This window comes from Chelmon rostratus, chromosome 21 (assembly GCF_017976325.1).
Source record: "Chelmon rostratus isolate fCheRos1 chromosome 21, fCheRos1.pri, whole genome shotgun sequence".
Lineage (NCBI taxonomy): Eukaryota > Metazoa > Chordata > Actinopteri > Chaetodontiformes > Chaetodontidae > Chelmon > Chelmon rostratus.
Genome location: NC_055678.1, coordinates 19,474,882 through 19,491,799, shown reverse-complemented (window position 1 = coordinate 19,491,799; position 16,918 = coordinate 19,474,882). Strand labels below are relative to the sequence as shown.

Below are 16,918 nucleotides of genomic sequence, written 5' to 3'. Positions count from 1 at the left end.
AATCAGGGCTTTATTTTGTGCTTTAACACCATTAATCTCAATGTCAGCATGAGGATGCTGTACTGCTGTCAAATGAATGCAACAAAATGTGACAGTGCATTGAACACACTGTGTTACACATGTATGTCATCCACTTACTGTTGAAACACTGAAGACTAGAATTACCGCCTCATGGTTGTAGGCCTCCAACCAGACAAGCTGCAGTTCACATCCATGTCTGTCCAGACTCATTTTGTCATAATTGGTGACTGAATCCTTGAGTTAACCAATAATGTGTTTTGTGTGGTCATGGTGACCTTCGACCACCAAAATCTAATCAGTTCATCCTTGAGTCCGAGTGAACGTTTGTGCCAAAGTTGAAGAAATTCCCTCAAGGTGTTCCTGAGATATTGCGATCACGGGAAAGGGATGGGAGTACAGCCTGAAAACATAACACCTCTGGCTTCGGCCGTTGCGGCATGAAAACACGCAGACCACAGCTGGAGCAGCCCCGGCAGAGTTGAAGTAAACATGAGCAGTGCACTGGCGTATGAGTCAGCGCTGTTTTGCACTGCATGTACGGTGTATCTGAACCTCACTTTCAAGTTGTTTGTTCTGAACGTCACAATAAAAGAGAAATAATGCTTCTGATGATCGAAAGATGAACATGCTTATGTCAGCCTTGGTCAGAGTCTATTTAAATTTAACCTTATCTTCTGATCTGCAGATAACTTGTGCAACACATCCTGTAAAATCCACTTCCTTTCTGTACCACGTGTGCAGCAACCGTTCCAATCCAGCCCTCAACCACACACACACCATTTTATGTACAATATGTACAACATTTATTATAATTAATATATAAAATAGACAATGTACTTAAATTTTCACAATAGAAAAAATACAAGTAATAAATACAAAAACCATTTTTGTTTTGCAAGTATTACAAAACATCCAGCACAGTTTGACAGATGTGAGACGTTAAAATATTGAGGATAAATGCTTTGCCACATTGATATTCATATAGCTAAATATATGCCTCATATCTTTAAGAGTTATTTGTCAACACAGTCTAATGCATTACAATGCCTGCTTACGGATGATACTGCTAGCACTACTCAGTGGCCTCGGCTCCGTGAAATCCGAGCCCGTCTGAGCGCGTCTGGACTGAAACGGGCCCGTGACTGATGGAGGTTTTCGAGCGAATAAAAGCACCACCTCTTCCCACCTTCTCTCCCAGACCGCCTCACTTTCTTTCCCCATCGTTCAACAACTCGTCAACCTTCTTATCTCCTCCTCGTCGCCATCTTTCTTTCCACATTTCCCCCACTTTTCTGTTGTCCTTTTAACACCCCCTGTCTCTGCCCACCCCGCCAATTCAGAAGTGACCTTAATTTTTCACACAAACAACATACAAGTCATCATAGAAAAATAATATCCCTCCAAGAATCCACTATGACAAGCCAGTACAAACATGGCAAAAACACACACACAAAAATCATCATACAGCAATATGGCCGTTGGCTTTGAGCATATTTCTACATAGCTAATAATTAACATTTTGTAAAGTAATCATCGTTGCCACACAATACAATAATTAGACGTGAGAATATCCCCGGACTAGTCATATGTAAGTACTTCTGAAAACATATAGAACATCACAGCACTCGTTAGCTTGTCTTTTCATAATATCTACCTTTAAATACAAATAAAATATAGAATATATCTCTGATAAATGTCACTCAACATTTTCGTCTCTCAACGGCACATACAAACATTACAAATAAGAACACGGAATGGGAATGTATGCAGAGGATTTGCATCGACGTGAGCGTAATTCCTACCAGATGCGTCTCTGCTTTTACACGTTTTTAGCAAAATGACCAACATCTGTTGTTGGGAGTCGACCAGATATGAAAAAAAAGGGAAGCCACGGCAGACTGTAGCGAAGTTACTGCACGGTAGGGGTTGTGAAATGAGCAGTGAGGGATTAGAGCACAGAAAACAGGAGGATCCTAAACAAAGAAATGTGCGGTCATGAACAGTCAAGTAGGAGCGATTACAGTCTGTTCTGAGCCTTTTCCCCTCTTAGGTTTGCATTCTTGTAACTCCAACAGACACTGAAGGCACTGCATTAATGTGAGAAATGTGTGCACGAGCAGTAGGGCACTGCTTTCCCCTCGCGTGGAGGGGTAGAATAGGTAGATAGGGAGGGAGGGAGTAGTGGCAGGTGAGGACATTTCACTGAATGGACAGCTTTAAGGAATTCATGACCCACAAATGCAGCGTTTCTCAACCTTCTTCTGGCCTGTGTGACCATGTTTGCTCCTGAACTCCTCACGACCTGAGCAAAGCTGTAAGTGAATGTGAGCATGGCGTACTGTTAGCAGAAGCTCCATGCTGATCATACAGAAGTGATACTTGGGAATCTATTAAACACAGACTCACAAAAATGTCACTGTGTTCGCCTCTCCTGTGAACGTGTCTGCATACCAAGTGACACCCGGGTTGAGAAACTCCTCATTGATGGCTAACGCAAGTGACTCACACTTTGGGACACTTCCTTGCACAGTAGGAGTCCCACATGCAGAAACAGCTTGTGACTTTAGACTACAGCTGCACCAGGAGGGCAGGCGTTGTAGAGCTGAGGGAAGCTGCACGCACGTTCGCTCCACCCTGGCATGTTGCTGTTGGTCGGGCGCCATCAACCGATGCAGAGAGAAGCCCCGGCCTTTCTGTGGCCCAATCACAGAGCTGGATTTGTTGAGCAGTGAGGTTGTACAGTAACTCTGGGTTGGTCTGGCTTCAGTCAGAGTCCAATTAGTCAATGTCTACGCCCCGCATGGATTGGGGGAATGAGTGTGAGGGTTTGGTGTGTATGTTTGCGTGTGTGTGTGTGTGTGTATGATGACCGAGCGCATTAGTGCTCCAACGCCTTGTTCACATTAAACCTGCTGCATCTTTATCATCACGGTTCTAAAAACTTTGACAGCTTCTAAACGAACGCGCTTCTCTAAATTTCAGTCGACTCAACTGCAGTGTCATAAAACAGCATTAAGTAGAGGACACGTCCGACCGTCCTACATGATGTCTCAACTGTTCCTGGCCAGTGCTTTGGAAAACTAAGCGTAGCTGTTGTCTGTTCAGTGACGTTACACACCACTCCGTCAACACTGTATCACGCAGGAGTGAGCGACTCCTGCATATATAATCCAACAGAGTTTGGAAATGTGAAAAAGGCATAACTTCAACAAGTGTTAAGTACTTTCCTACTGATATTGTCTTCCTGTTCTCAGCATGTGTGTGTATGGTATATGTATGCGTGTGTGTGTGTGTTTGCATTGCAGGTTGTGTGTCCCTCCCCCCAGTCTGGTTCCAGCAGCTCCTTCTAGGACAGCTCCTGTTCTCTCTGTGGTTGGGGCTGTGGTGGACTCTTCACGATGGTGATCACTGAGGCGGTGTTCAGGCGTGGGGCTGTAGCCAGCAGGTGGCCCCCTCCGGCCTCCAGGCCCCTGGCGAACCTCTGGAGCGCCGCCAGTCGCGCGCCGAGCCCCTCCAGCTCTTTCCTCATGCCAGCGTTCTCGGCCCCGAGCCTCTCCACCTCCCTCTGGAGCTCCATTTTCTGCTGCTCCAGGGCTTCGCGCTGGGACACCCGCTTGACCCGGCAACTGGCGGCATAGCCTCGGTTCTTCAGGGTGCGACGGCGCTGCTTCAGCTTTTGGATCTCGTCGCGTGACAGGCCGCGCAGGTGGAGGTTCAGCTCTCGCACCGACAGGGACATGAGGTCGCTGTCCGACAGGACGGGCACGTTCTCGCCACATTCCTGCTTGATCTGAAGAGGAAGGAAGAGAGGAGGAAATAAGATAGGAAGGGAGGAAGAATTTTGAAGGAAGGGAAGAAAAATAAAACAGCGATGTTAAAAATTGACTGATAGCGAGAGTAAAACTTCTCTTCAGCATTGACATTTTCCCTCTTGTGATAATAAAGGAGTTTCTTTCTGGCTGCGTGTTACCTTCAGGGCTTTGCTGCTTCTTTCTGTCGTCATGATCCAACGATCTTCAGTTTCCTTCCCCCCAAACACCAGCCGACACAGATACAGACACTCTGGAAGAAGAGAAAACGGGACACGAAACAGAAAAAAAGGTATGTTATCACATGTGACTCAGGACATCGTGCTGTTTTGGTCTAAGTCTGGCTTGACATTTACCATCTGCTCACAAGACAGCCAGTCATGCACGACAAAGCAAAGGAGAACCCACAGATCTTTCATGCTTCTCCAAATGCGCTCTCTCATTAAACTCTGCGGTTTGATATGAAAGGAAGGGGAGGTTTTGAAAGCAGCATGCCTTTCTCTGTTAGCTGGAATAGTGAGGAGGAAGTTATCACGTGGCTGCCCTTTGGTTGCTCAAAGCAGGTGTCCTAACTAACACTTCCCCTTGTCAACACAACACCAACGGTTCAAAACTTTCATTGTGAAAAAGCTGCTTTTTATGAGGCCTGTTTCTCACTTCTTCAAGTCATGTTTAGGTGAGGAAGGATCACAAAAGCCTCTATGTGTAAAACATTATTTTGTATGCTCATGATTTTTGCCATGAAACCTAAAATGAAATGCTGTTAAATCATTTTTCCAACGCTGCTCTGTTCTGACATTAAATCAACACAGGAGATTAAAACGCCAGGATTGTTACAGACCCTTAAATTGGTGCTTGCAGTAACGAGCTGTAATAACCGCAGTAAGAGTGCTTCTTTAAGTCTGTGCTGCCTTCACGCCAATGTGTTTGGAAATTTTCTCCTATTCTTCTTGCTGAACAGTTCACACAGACTGTGTGGGGACTTCCTACACTCCTCTTAAGGTCAGCTCACAAATGTTGTTGCGTGGGATTAAAGTCCAAACATCTCAGTAGGCCAACTTGAACTACCCTGCTGTGCACTGAACTGTTGATAAAATGACTCTGCACTTCAACTTTTAGCTGCATCAATTTCACCGCCATCCTGACCAGCGTGCACGGGACAGAACCAGCCGGGCAGCGTGCTGATGGGAAGCCACGCTGTGTTGACTGCACAGCAAAAATACTGGCATTAAGATTTAATTGAGACCGCCGAGTTCTACCTTGACATCATCAAACCACGGGGTGTTTTCCCACACAGCGTTTGTAGAGTGAATACGTTCACTTTCACATGTGTTACAGCATTGGATTTTTTTTTTTTTGAGTGAATGGCCTTTTATTTAGCTTATTTGTAGGCCAGAAACATAGAACACAGTCCAGCGGCTGCTGTTGACCCATGGGGCGCTTCATTGGTGAGCTAATGCCTCGGACTTCACCTTGTCTTTGAGAAACAGACAGATCTAGACAAGATCACGCTGCAGTTGAATTTCACCACTTCTTGATTACAGTCTTCGCTGGATACCAGGGTGTATTTATGATCCCTGACACCTTTCATCTCTTCCCTCTTGTAAATATATCAACAACAAAATGTTGAAGATAAGATCACGCTCTCTAAAAGCAGTGTGTGGCAGAACCTTTGGGGAAATCCACTGTTGTCAGAACACCTGTGTTCAACTGATTTAATATAAATTATTTCATATGATGTAATGTTGGGGCCGCTCAGTTTCCTGCTTGTTTTCGAATGTACTGACTTTTGTTATATTTTAGACCCCAGTTGTAAAATGGCATCACTCTTTATTTACAGTTACAGTTTCAGTGTTACTACTCTGGAACTGAACACCTTTTTATTTTTACCACTATTTGCTTTGTGAAGTTCACCTAGATGGCCGTTTCTTCCAGGGCTCAAAACTCTAAAATCTAAAAAAAAAAAAAGGGGGGGGTAGAGATGTGTAGATAAGAGTAGTCTACATAATCAGCTCACATTAACAGAGGACTTCATTTGTGCTCTCTTCGGCATCATTTCAGAAAACAAACCGGATTCCCAACAAGCTAACCATGCAGCCAGACAGGAGGAGGAACCACACGAGCAAAAGGAGCCATTTAAGTCACAAAGTCACATTTCCTCAGATCCACTTTTCGAGGTGCTCCTTTCTATCGTCATGATCCAACGAAGCTACAAACTACAAAAGCTACAAAACCCAGCTGTCGCGACAGAGTTCACCTCTGAACAGTAGAAATGGGCTTAAACGGCACATGTGGGCCTACAACTCGTGTACAGGAGGTGTCGATCCGTGTCAGCTAAATAAAGCACCTGTTAAGGCGGTGTGCAGTCTGCTGACAATCGACTGCATTTCCCGAAATGCGTGGGAAGTGGAGGTTGCCGCGGCCGTGGTCGTCCAGCCAGCCGGCGGACTCCGGCTGTAAACCGACGAGACCGCCGCCGTTTCGTAAAGTCACGGTGATTCAGCAATAAACCGTTTGCTCAGCTCCGCCAAGACCGCCAGTCAGTCCAAACCCAGGGCAAAAAGCGGTGACCACGTCTTTCTGTATTCGTCCAAACAGCACCGGGTATCCACGTTTGTACTTTCCTATAAATATCACTTTAGAGGACATCGTTGTTCTTGAATAACGCCACCTCAGTGGAACGCAACAAGTGAACGCAACACTGCCGCACGCAAGCTACGACTACCTAACAACGTTCATAACGATAAAACACCCAAATATCTATTCTGTTCAACGTTTAACGACTAAGTAACAAACAGATGTCAAAGACCACTTCTGGAAATGGTGTTTATTCACCTAGCTACAACCAGAATCCACCCTTATCCTTATAGGGAGAGGAGCTGGCCAGCTTGGGGTGAAGGCGCTGCCGCTATAGTAAACAGCCATCACGAGTGCCCTCGACATCCATTTTAGTAAGACTTTAAATAATCAATTTAAATTGTTTTTAAGCATACAGTTAAATAAGGAAGTGAGAACCCACCTCTGTCTGTCAAATGTTACGAGTATGGAGGTATAAATATGAAGAGCGGGGCCAAATTATCCGGTTCATCCTAATCATGCTAGTAATGTTAACTGTTAGCGCCTAGCATCAACGGTTTCTGACCAGCTAACAGAGATTACAGCAAACAGCTGCCTTGTCCTTGGTTAGTTGGCAAGTCCCCGGCGGATACAAATCCTCCGGTGTTCCGCTGTTATCAACGAATTCCAGCTAAATATTTGAACGTTTAATATTTTGTAAAAAATATATATATAATTTACCTGCAGGGTCGAAGCGACTCTGGCGACAAAATGTCAGTCCGCCTTTTCCCGGAATTACTCCGCTGCTCTCTGAGGTTGGATTCCTTCATTCATAAAAAACACAAGCGACAATGACGTCGGGGCGAAAGAATGAGGGCGGAGCTAACCCCGCCCCCGCGGCGTACTCCGGGAGGATGTAAACAAGGAATCCCTGCATCCCAGAACTTTTCCATTGCCAGCCCCCTCTTCGCTATTCCCAGCACAGCAATTTCTCTGGAAAAAGGATAAAAAAAAAGAAAAAACACTGAGAGGGGCTTTGCTCACGCTTTACTGACACTATAAACACTAAGAGCCCTAACAGCCGTATGACTGTGAAGCAAAAAATCCCACAGAACATTAAATATTAAACAAGTACTGAAGCTAAAACCCTCACACCCCTTGCAAAAACACACATACAAAAGTGTTGTATATGCTGAAAGAGTGTGTAGAGGTTGTCCACTATGTGTCTGTTGGTGGCTATTCCATTATATTTATTAAGTTATACAATATACAGCATGACCTTATGGCCTGACCTGGAACCTTACATAGCTGACAATAATCAAAAAAAAAAAAAAAAAAAAAATCCTAATTGAAAATCCATAGAGGAAAAATGTGATAGCTTAATTCAGAATGTGCTCAATAAAGCATATCTATATATGACCAAAATGTATTATCAGTTTAATTCGTTGCAAATGTATGTTGAATGTTGTGATTAGGTGCAAAAATTCCACATATTTTGAATGAATGCCGTTCATTGGTTTGTCCTGGTGGCTGGTAGACTGCCTTTGAAAAGACTCATAATTGACCCAAAAGGGATTATGTGAATATTTTCGCCGTGTTAGATTTCCCGGCAGTTGTCCTGCTCCCTTCAGGGCAAAACACTGGCAAAATTTGTCATGCCATGCACAAAATAGAACAGATAACAATATAACCAACAGGTGACAGTCCTCTTATTATGTTGTGCTTAATTACTGTTATAACAATGTACTAGTGGACATTAACTACACTCCATTAATGTGCTAACAATTTTATGGTGTTCTACCAAGCCTTCATAAGTGTTAAAACTATGGATTGGTGTTCTAACAATATAAAGGTGTTTTACCAATGTTTAATTAGCGATATATCAACATACACTGTTGTTCTTTTTACAAGTGACCATTTTGATAAGATATTCAAATCTGTGGTCAGATAAATGCTAAAACGACCGTTTAATGAATAATAGGCAGGCCCTGGCCTCAATATTGCGCAATACGTACACACATTACATTACTATGTTTGGCCACTTAACAAATATTTTTTTGACACTACAGGTTGCTATTATACCGTCGCGGCGGCAGGGGGCGCAGTTAAATTTTTAGTAAACTAGAAACTGACCCCTGCCCTGCGAGCGTCATCCGTCCCTGACTAGCCTCACGTTTTCCCACTGTGACCTCAGACTGTCGTTGAATCGAATGAACGGCTCCAAGCATTAACTTTAATGAAAGCCGGTGGGAAATCATCAAAAACACAGTAAACTGACCGCGTTTTCTAGCGACTTGCTCTGCGCGCACACAGCTGTTCAAACTCGACAAAGCAGACCGGGCTAACAGGAGACATGGCCGGAATCGAGGAGCTTTCCCCCGCTGCGGGCCCGGTGTCCACCCGGCCCCCCGAGGACGAGATTGACGATGATGAAGATGAAGATGTAAGTGGCTAGTCATTCTGGGTTACTTCGGAAATGTGGCTGAGAGCAAAAAAGTCAATATAGGTGGCACTGTCTTGCTCCCAGCCTGTCCTTTTCTGGAATAACATGGCTAGCAAACATGGCTGTACCAATGCTAACTAACTAGCTACCAATATACGAGGTGTGCGTTCTTGGATTGACAAAACTTGTCTGAGTCCGTGGTCTGTTGTAAGCGATAGTTAATTAGGTAAAAGGTAATTAAAATAGCTACTTTAGTCATTGTTAGCGGTTAATTACAGTATCATTATTATCTTGATCTTTATTGTCTTATGACAGCAACAAGGGAAATTCTGTCTCTGTTTAGAGCAGCAGTAGGAAACTTCAGGATGGACAAACTTTATTTAACAAATTTCCTAAATTAATGTGAATTTGGTTTCTCTGCATGTTTTTAGTTATTAGAGGTGCTGCTTGATTTTTTTTGTTTGTGTACAAGTTTCACATCTGATCTGTATCTTGTCCCCTCTAGCTGGATGAGACACTGATGGAGAGGTTGTGGGGCCTGACAGAGATGTTTCCTGACACAGTTCGCACTGCTGCTGAGGTGTCTGCACAGTGCTCTGTCTCACTGGCCAAGAAGTTTTACAGGTGTAGTAGTGTAGTGTTTTAAGTGATTTCATCCCACCTTATCGTTGCATTTATGCAGTGTGTCTGGGTTACCCAGTAGATAAAGAGATTAACTGCTAATTTGTAGATTTGATCCCGGCAGCAGCCATCGGTCTGGCCTTTGATTTATTGCATTAGTTTCACGTCTAAAACTGTAAATCATTGGAAAAAGAAGTCCTTTGCCCATAACCTGAACTGGTACATCTAAAACAGCAGAAACTAATCAGGTTGTTATCTTGTTTCAGCTTTTCCCGCTCAGCGCTCTGGGTGGGTACTACCTCCTTCATGATCCTGGTGCTGCCTGTTGTGTTTGAGACAGAAAGATTACAGCTGGAGCAGCAGCAGCTACAACAGCAGAGGCAGGTGGGTGTTCATGTGCGCTGAGCAACAGCTGAGAGAGCAGAGACTCAGGAAGCATTTCAGGATTGGAAGCAAATATTGACATGGGCTGAGGAGCAGAAAAAAAATGTGGCGTACCTAAAATCGCATCAATGAACAACCTGAATGATCGACTTTTTCCCTTCTAGATCCTGTTGGGCCCCAACACTGGAATGTCTGGTGGGATGCCAGGCATGATGCCTCCTGCACCTGGCAAGATGTGAGACACAGGAAAGGCTAACATCAACCTGAGATTGGCCGCTAGCAACACAGCGTGGCCGCTTGCAAGGAGAGACAGAGGGACCATGGAGAAGGACAAAGAACTGCAGTTAAAATAAAAGAAGCAAAAGCTGTATTCCAACAGTGTGACATTAGGCTCACTCCAAGGTATCGGATTGGCTAATGGGATTGGAGGAGGAGGATGTGATGCGATGCGTTTCTGACACTTCTCTCTCACTGTCTCTCCTTACTCCAACATCATGCAGAGACTTATTTCCAGGAGCACTGCTTCTATTTTTGTTTCTTTTTTTCTTTTTCTTTTTTTTAAATAAATACTTATATCAACATTAATAATGTGTTCTTTAGGGGATAGCTGGTACAAGTGGATAATCTGGAAAGTCTAGAGGTTACCAATTTTATGTGTTGGTGTTTGCAGTCAGAAGAACGTTGCAATGCTTGCAGCATGCTGGCAGTTTTGTCCATCATCATGTGCTTGCTGGTTCCACCTCTGTGTGGAGAATTGTGTTAATAAAATATCAGCCAGACTGGTCCGATGCATCGTGGAGGGTACTGTAGATAATATTAAATGATAGGAAATGTGGTCTGCACAATGGCCTCTGTAGGCTCTGTCATAGTTCACCGTTGTACTATGGATGTCCTGTATGCCTCAGTGCAATACCTCTCATGTCAAACTGGCCACATCGGTTTCAATACATTTGTCCGGCGGTCAAGCCATGGATTGTATAATGCAGCAACACCAGATTCCATGTTCATTCAAAGATTGCTGTGTCCTTTTCCATTGACAGTATGTGAAGTGCAAAGTTGTTCATTTAAGACAGGAAATGTGTCATGACTTTTGGACAAATTTAGTTGTGGTGGTTGATAAAGTTATGATGCCAAATGCCTCAATATGACTGTGACGTGTCCTGTCTTAAGAGAATATTCTTTCCTCTGTTATCCATGTGGCAATTTAGAATCTCCCACCACTGTTCAGTAAGCAACCTCATGTCTCTGTTTAGTGTTCAACATGACTGCAGCAATTAAAACACCAAATCAAATGGCAAGTCAAGTGTTTACTTTCAGAATGTTGGCCGTGTATTTGCACTATTATAAAAATGCCCATAAAGCGCCATCTCAAACAAGATGCTAGATTCAGCTACCATCTACACCTTTTTTCACAGCAGACATTTTGCCTTGTCTTGGCAGGAGAGGCACAAGGTCAACTATTAACATTAATGATTATAATTACCTGAGAGCTGGAACTGGAGCTCTGAAATGTGATGCAGCTGTAATTAATGTTACTATTTACACCAGTGCTTTTCCTGCTGTGACATGTCAACAACACCATGTCTGCAGTGAAGACGGTAGTGATGATACTGAAGTTTATAATCATGCATGCAACTATGACCAGCCCCCATGTGCTTACAAGACACCACAAATTAATACAAACCATATCCAGGATGCAGCACATGCATTTTTAAACCATACTACAAAGAGTGTCTGATGCTGCATTCACTGCTCTATTTTGGCCACGGGGACCCAGAGGGTTTAAGTGGGACCATCTGTCCCATTAAAAAAGAGCAGTAAATAATAAGCAGGTTTTTGAAAATTCAAACCTACTATAAATCACTGTGTGGAGTTGTTAAGTCCGTTTAAGTCACCGAATGCGACATTAGCGCCTCCACGTGAAAACGGTAAGTATTACAGTTGAGTCCGTCGTGTCCATTTCATAACACATCCATGGTTTATTTTTGGTCAACTGATACAGGTGTAATTTCCGACTGCACCTGAATATAACAAAAATTACGATTTCCCGCTAGTTACTGCGCATAAGCGCCTCAAAAATCAAGTGCTGTCCTCTTTAACTTTAAGGTATAGTTATATTTACAGTATCTCAAGATTGTACTCGTTTTCTACTTATAGTTATTGAACAAGCCAATGTTCTGCTTTTGATAGTTTTACTGACAGTCTTGTTTATGTCGCGAGCAGCTGAAAGACCGGAATATAGCTAGCTGAATTAGCAGTTTATGATCTGCAAGCTAACTTAACAGAGCTTGGCTAAATACCGTTGCTGATTGACAGGAGCTAGGTGAATCAGTAAAATCCATTTTATCTCCAACGTTAAGCTCATACTACAATGAAAATGAAAGCAGGAGAGGATCAGGTTGTTGAAGTTGATACTGGTTTCCAAGATGACGAGGTAAGATTATACTGAAGCATTTCATTTCAACTTTGCTAACTTAATGCACAATGCTCTTTCACGACTAAAAATCCCCCACAGTTACAAGATGTGTGCTGCCAGCAATGTCAGTTATGAGCCTGTCTAAAAACTGTCCACATACTGATTTACACATAACATATGTTAATATAAGCTCTTATTATTCAAAATAGCAATTTAGGTAAAACACTAAAAGAGTAGTGTGACAGGCTTGTGATGTGTTAGTAAGTTATACCACATTTTTTTCAGTTAGAAGCTGTTTTCATCCCTTAAATAATCAAGCTTAGTCCTCAGCAACTATCCCATGTAGATTTTCTTTTTCCCTGGTCCAAACAGGAGTCCTTCTTCCAAGACATTGACCTCCTACAGAAACACGGGATTGTGAGTGAGCAGCACACCTTGAACAACCATGCAACATTTGACATGCATTTTGGTTGATGTTTAGATCCCTCTGTCCCTCCCCACCTGTGACCACAGAATATGGCAGACATCAAGAAGTTGAAGTCAGTGGGTATCTGCACCGTGAAGGGGATCCAGATGACTACTCGCAAAGCTTTGTGCAACATCAAGGGCCTGTCAGAGGCAAAAGTGGAAAAAATCAAGGAGGCTGCTGGGAAAATGCTGGTGCTTGGATTTTGTGCTTTGAACTGCATGTCATTTTTCAGCCTGTACTGCTTTGTCCTTGTGGCCTCAGGACTGATTTACTTGAGATAAAAAATGAACAAAGATAACATTTTATGTATCAGATGTTTTTCTTTACATTATAGAACGTTGGTTTCCAGACTGCCTTCGAGTACAGCGCAAAGAGGAAGCAGGTGTTCCACATCACAACTGGGAGCCAGGAGTTTGAGTTAAGATTTAACTTTAGTTATTTTAGTGTCATGATATAGCTATATGTCTCATTGGGTTTAAGGCTACACTACAACGCTCACACAACGCCTTGATTTGCAAGGTTATTTAATCCACATTACTCATGATTGTTTCGATAGACCACCAATGGTCATGCCCAAAATATCGTGTCATTATCGCTATTGATATGTTTGTATTTACAGTTTTGCTGTAAAATCTATTCAGCTGGTCAAATGGTAACGTAACTAGCAAAGGTCACCCAGCAGGTACAGGGGCTAGTTAGTTAGTTTATCTGATGGTGAATCTCTTCAATTATTCCTATTCATAGCACAGATGCTACAACATATATCTTTTATCTCTCCAGTAAACTTTTGGGTGGAGGTATAGAGAGTATGGCTATCACAGAGGCCTTTGGAGGTGAGGAGATGTTTTCCTATAATTTAATATGATGTGTTTGTTTAAATATCAATCAAGTTCGCAGCACAGGCTCAAAACCCCCGGCATTATTTCATCCTACAGAGTTTCGCACAGGGAAAACCCAGCTGTCCCACACACTCTGTGGTGAGTAAGGAGCCTTTTTCTCCAAAGTTGATTGATAAAACAACAGTCAAATAAATAGAATAAAACAGATCCTGTGTTGTTTTGGTCCAGTCACTGCTCAGCTGCCAGGTGAGGACGGCTACTCAGGCGGAAAAGTCATCTTCATTGACACAGAGAACACCTTGTATCCTCACAATGATGGCAAACAGCCACACAACATTTGACCAAACTGACTTTATCTCAGACTTAACTGAAGTATCCTGTTTTTTATTTGCTGTCATGCATGACGTCCTACCACATGCTTGTTTTGAAAACATGTTTACGAGAGATATTTCTTCTGTAGGTGTCATAATGTGACCACACAATGACTGTTCATGCGTGTATCACTATGTTTTCTTTTTTTTTTCTGTGTCACATCATCCTTGACATGACTGGTTCCAGTCGTCCAGACAGACTGAGAGACATGGCCGAGAGGTTCAATGTGGACCAGGATGCCGTGCTGGACAACGTGCTTTACGCCCGGGCCTATACCAGTGCGAACATACAGTTCATTTAGACCAGAAAACGTTGACACGTCTGTGATGTTGCACAGCAGTTCCTATTGAAACAACGTCACCTGGCAAGGTCAAACTGTTTTGATGGGTTAAACTTTTGCCTTGCTCGCTCTTCAGGTGAACACCAGATGGAGCTGTTGGACTTTGTGGCAGCCAAATTCCATGAGGAAGGAGGAGTGTTCAAACTGTTGGTCAGGAAAAGAATGAATTCTAAAAACATGTTTTCACATATTCATCATTTCTTTGGTTACCCCTCTGCTATTTTACATGTTCTCTGTGTGAAGCTATTTGACAGAGAGAATGAACACTGTTGTTCTTTTCAAGGGAATGTAAGAGTTGAACCACAGGCATTCATTTTAAAAGTAGGGATTCCTTCCTGGCTTTTTCAGCCTTTCAGCCTCCCTCTTGTCTGCACCTCCCTGTTGTCAGATCATCGACTCCATCATGGCTCTGTTCAGAGTAGACTTTTCCGGTAGAGGCGAGCTGGCTGAGCGGCAGCAGAAACTGGCCCAGATGCTCTCCAGGCTGCAGAAGATCTCTGAAGGTCTGAACCAGGAGTGTTCTCATGTGCTTTTATGTGAAAGCCACAAACATCAGCCATACATCTTATCTGGTCTCAAAGTATGAAAGAATAATGTTCTTAATAATGAGGGTCATTTTAGGATTTTGCCCATGTGTCTTATTGGCTTTTATGTTTGTTTTCTTAGAGTACAATGTAGCAGTATTTGTCACCAACCAGATGACAGCTGATCCCGGCGCAGGAATGACGTAAGAGATGGCAAATTCCCTCGCTCAGAAGAATTCTGACAAGTTTTGTGCTTGAAAATCTGTTATTGATTCAAGCCTTGATGAGATATTTTTTTTTTGTCCGTCCCTATTTTAGGTTTCAAGCTGATCCCAAGAAGCCAATCGGTGGCCACATCCTGGCCCACGCCTCCACCACACGGATCAGCTTACGGAAGGGGCGTGGAGAGATAAGAATTGCCAAAATATTTGACAGGTGATTAGCAGTTGTTTTTTATATATGATTTTCATAATGCAGCATTTTTCGGTTCAGAGTCATAACACAGAATTTATTGTCTACAATAATGACACACACCAAAATACTTGAGAATGTCGGCTGCAAATGACATTTGAGGTTTTACTTCCTGTTACTGTGTGGTCACATGAGGTAAACATCAGCTTAACACAGTGACGTGTGATTTTCCATATCTGAGAAGATGTTCCGATATCATAAGATCTTCTACCTATCATGTTATTTTTGATTTCTAATGGTTTTTAAATAATGCTGATATTGTTTTTGTAATATTTTATATGTTACTGTCAGTGTGCTATTTTTTATGCATGCCTCTTTACTGTGCTTTGTATCTGTTCATCATCAAATAGGCCTACTTGTAGATATGATGATGTGAAAATCTATATTTCGACACACAGGGATGATTCGACATAGTGGTGAGCATGCAGTGCATTATGAAGGACTGGCTCACTGCATGTGGATTTCATATTAACTGACAGGAGAAGCTTTGAAATGTATAACATGCCAAAAAAACAAACAAACAAACACTGAAAGTGTAAAATGTTCCAGGGTGTGTAAGTAGAGCTGAAAGTGGTTGCTTAGACTTTATTAAGGGCTTGAACCTGGCCTGAGACACCTCAATCACATCAGACTTGTGCTTTGATTTTAACAAAAAAAAAAGTAGAAAACAGTAAAAAACATTTATCTCTCCTTGATTTCCTCCAGTCCTGATATGCCTGAGAATGAGGCCACGTTTGCCATCTCTGCTGGCGGAGTTACTGATGCCAAAGAGTGAAGGAGGAAGGGAGACCCACGTTACCACAGTTCCCTGATCCTTCCATTTAATGTTATTTAAGGTATTTCAAAGAATTTATTTGAGTTTTTAGAAATTCTTGAAGTTAGACAAACTTGTACTGTGGTACTTTTGATGTATTTATTATATTTATACACTTTGTGGTATTTTTCCTGTGTTTCAGAGATGTTAAACAAAAGACAGCAGTTTGTATGTACTTTTTGTATATTTTATCCTGATGACAGTGAGATTGCTTACTTTCAGTGGTGGAGTGGAAAGAACATTTACTCTACATAAGTACAAATTTGATGTACTTGTACTTAAGTATTAACATTTATACTTCTACTCCACTACATCTCTACATCAAATATTTAACTTTTTACTCCACTACTTTTTTCTGTCAGCTTTAGTTGCTTTTTAGATTGCAATTTTTCATACCCTTCCTGTCCAGTGAAAACCATGTAGCTCCAAAGTTGGTGATTTTGAATTTGAGTGTTTGTGATAAAACTGAGGGATTAAGTGTTCCTTCATGGGTTGAAAAAATTGTCCTACTTCTTTACATAAATAAACTAATTAAAAACCATCTCAGATTAGCTGGAAAATACATCGTCACAAAGATGTTGTTCTGTTCTGATCTGATGAAAAGTTGATTTTTTAAATATAAGTGGTTCTCACAGGACTTTACAAACATACGATCTTATAGAAAATGATGCATTAAACTGCTGTACATTCAAACTAGCCAACAGTATATAAAGGAGCTAAAATGAGTTCAATCTTAAATATATACAGCAGTAAAATGCAACATACACATTAATGCAGCAGTAATATTAATCCACAAACATCAGATATAAGAGTAAAGCACTGGTAGGGAACATCTGTTG

General features: G+C 42.3%; 3 protein-coding genes across 4 annotated transcripts; 2 read left to right on the top strand and 1 right to left on the bottom strand.

Annotated features, from left to right (window-relative positions):
* Nucleotides 1–806: 806 nt before the first annotated feature.
* Nucleotides 807–7,206, bottom strand: maff (v-maf avian musculoaponeurotic fibrosarcoma oncogene homolog F). The gene is made up of 3 exons (XM_041962595.1): nt 7,128–7,206; nt 3,992–4,083; nt 807–3,811 (listed from the first exon to the last, which is right to left on the bottom strand). Exons 2-3 carry the CDS (start codon nt 4,022–4,024, stop codon nt 3,368–3,370), a joined length of 477 nt encoding a protein of 158 aa, XP_041818529.1. The 5' UTR covers nt 4,025–4,083; nt 7,128–7,206; the 3' UTR covers nt 807–3,367.
* Nucleotides 7,207–8,545: 1,339 nt separating this feature from the next.
* Nucleotides 8,546–11,121, top strand: tomm22 (translocase of outer mitochondrial membrane 22 homolog (yeast)). The gene is made up of 4 exons (XM_041963038.1): nt 8,546–8,829; nt 9,335–9,453; nt 9,717–9,834; nt 9,999–11,121. The coding sequence occupies exons 1-4, from the start codon at nt 8,740–8,742 to the stop codon at nt 10,071–10,073; spliced, it is 402 nt and encodes a 133-aa protein (XP_041818972.1). The 5' UTR covers nt 8,546–8,739; the 3' UTR covers nt 10,074–11,121.
* A 1,090-nt stretch (nt 11,122–12,211) lies between these two features.
* dmc1 (DNA meiotic recombinase 1) lies at nt 12,212–16,040 on the top strand. 2 transcript variants are annotated; one of them, XM_041962777.1, is made up of 13 exons: nt 12,212–12,268; nt 12,623–12,667; nt 12,764–12,910; nt 13,054–13,136; nt 13,500–13,552; nt 13,655–13,696; nt 13,787–13,859; nt 14,117–14,208; nt 14,347–14,420; nt 14,659–14,773; nt 14,937–14,997; nt 15,113–15,229; nt 15,971–16,040. In XM_041962777.1, exons 1-13 carry the CDS (start codon nt 12,212–12,214, stop codon nt 16,038–16,040), a joined length of 1,029 nt encoding a protein of 342 aa, XP_041818711.1. The 2 variants fall into 2 exon arrangements, with proteins under 2 accessions (XP_041818711.1, XP_041818712.1); XM_041962778.1 differs by lacking the exons at nt 13,787–13,859; nt 14,117–14,208.
* The last annotated feature ends 878 nt before the right edge of the window (nt 16,041–16,918 follow it).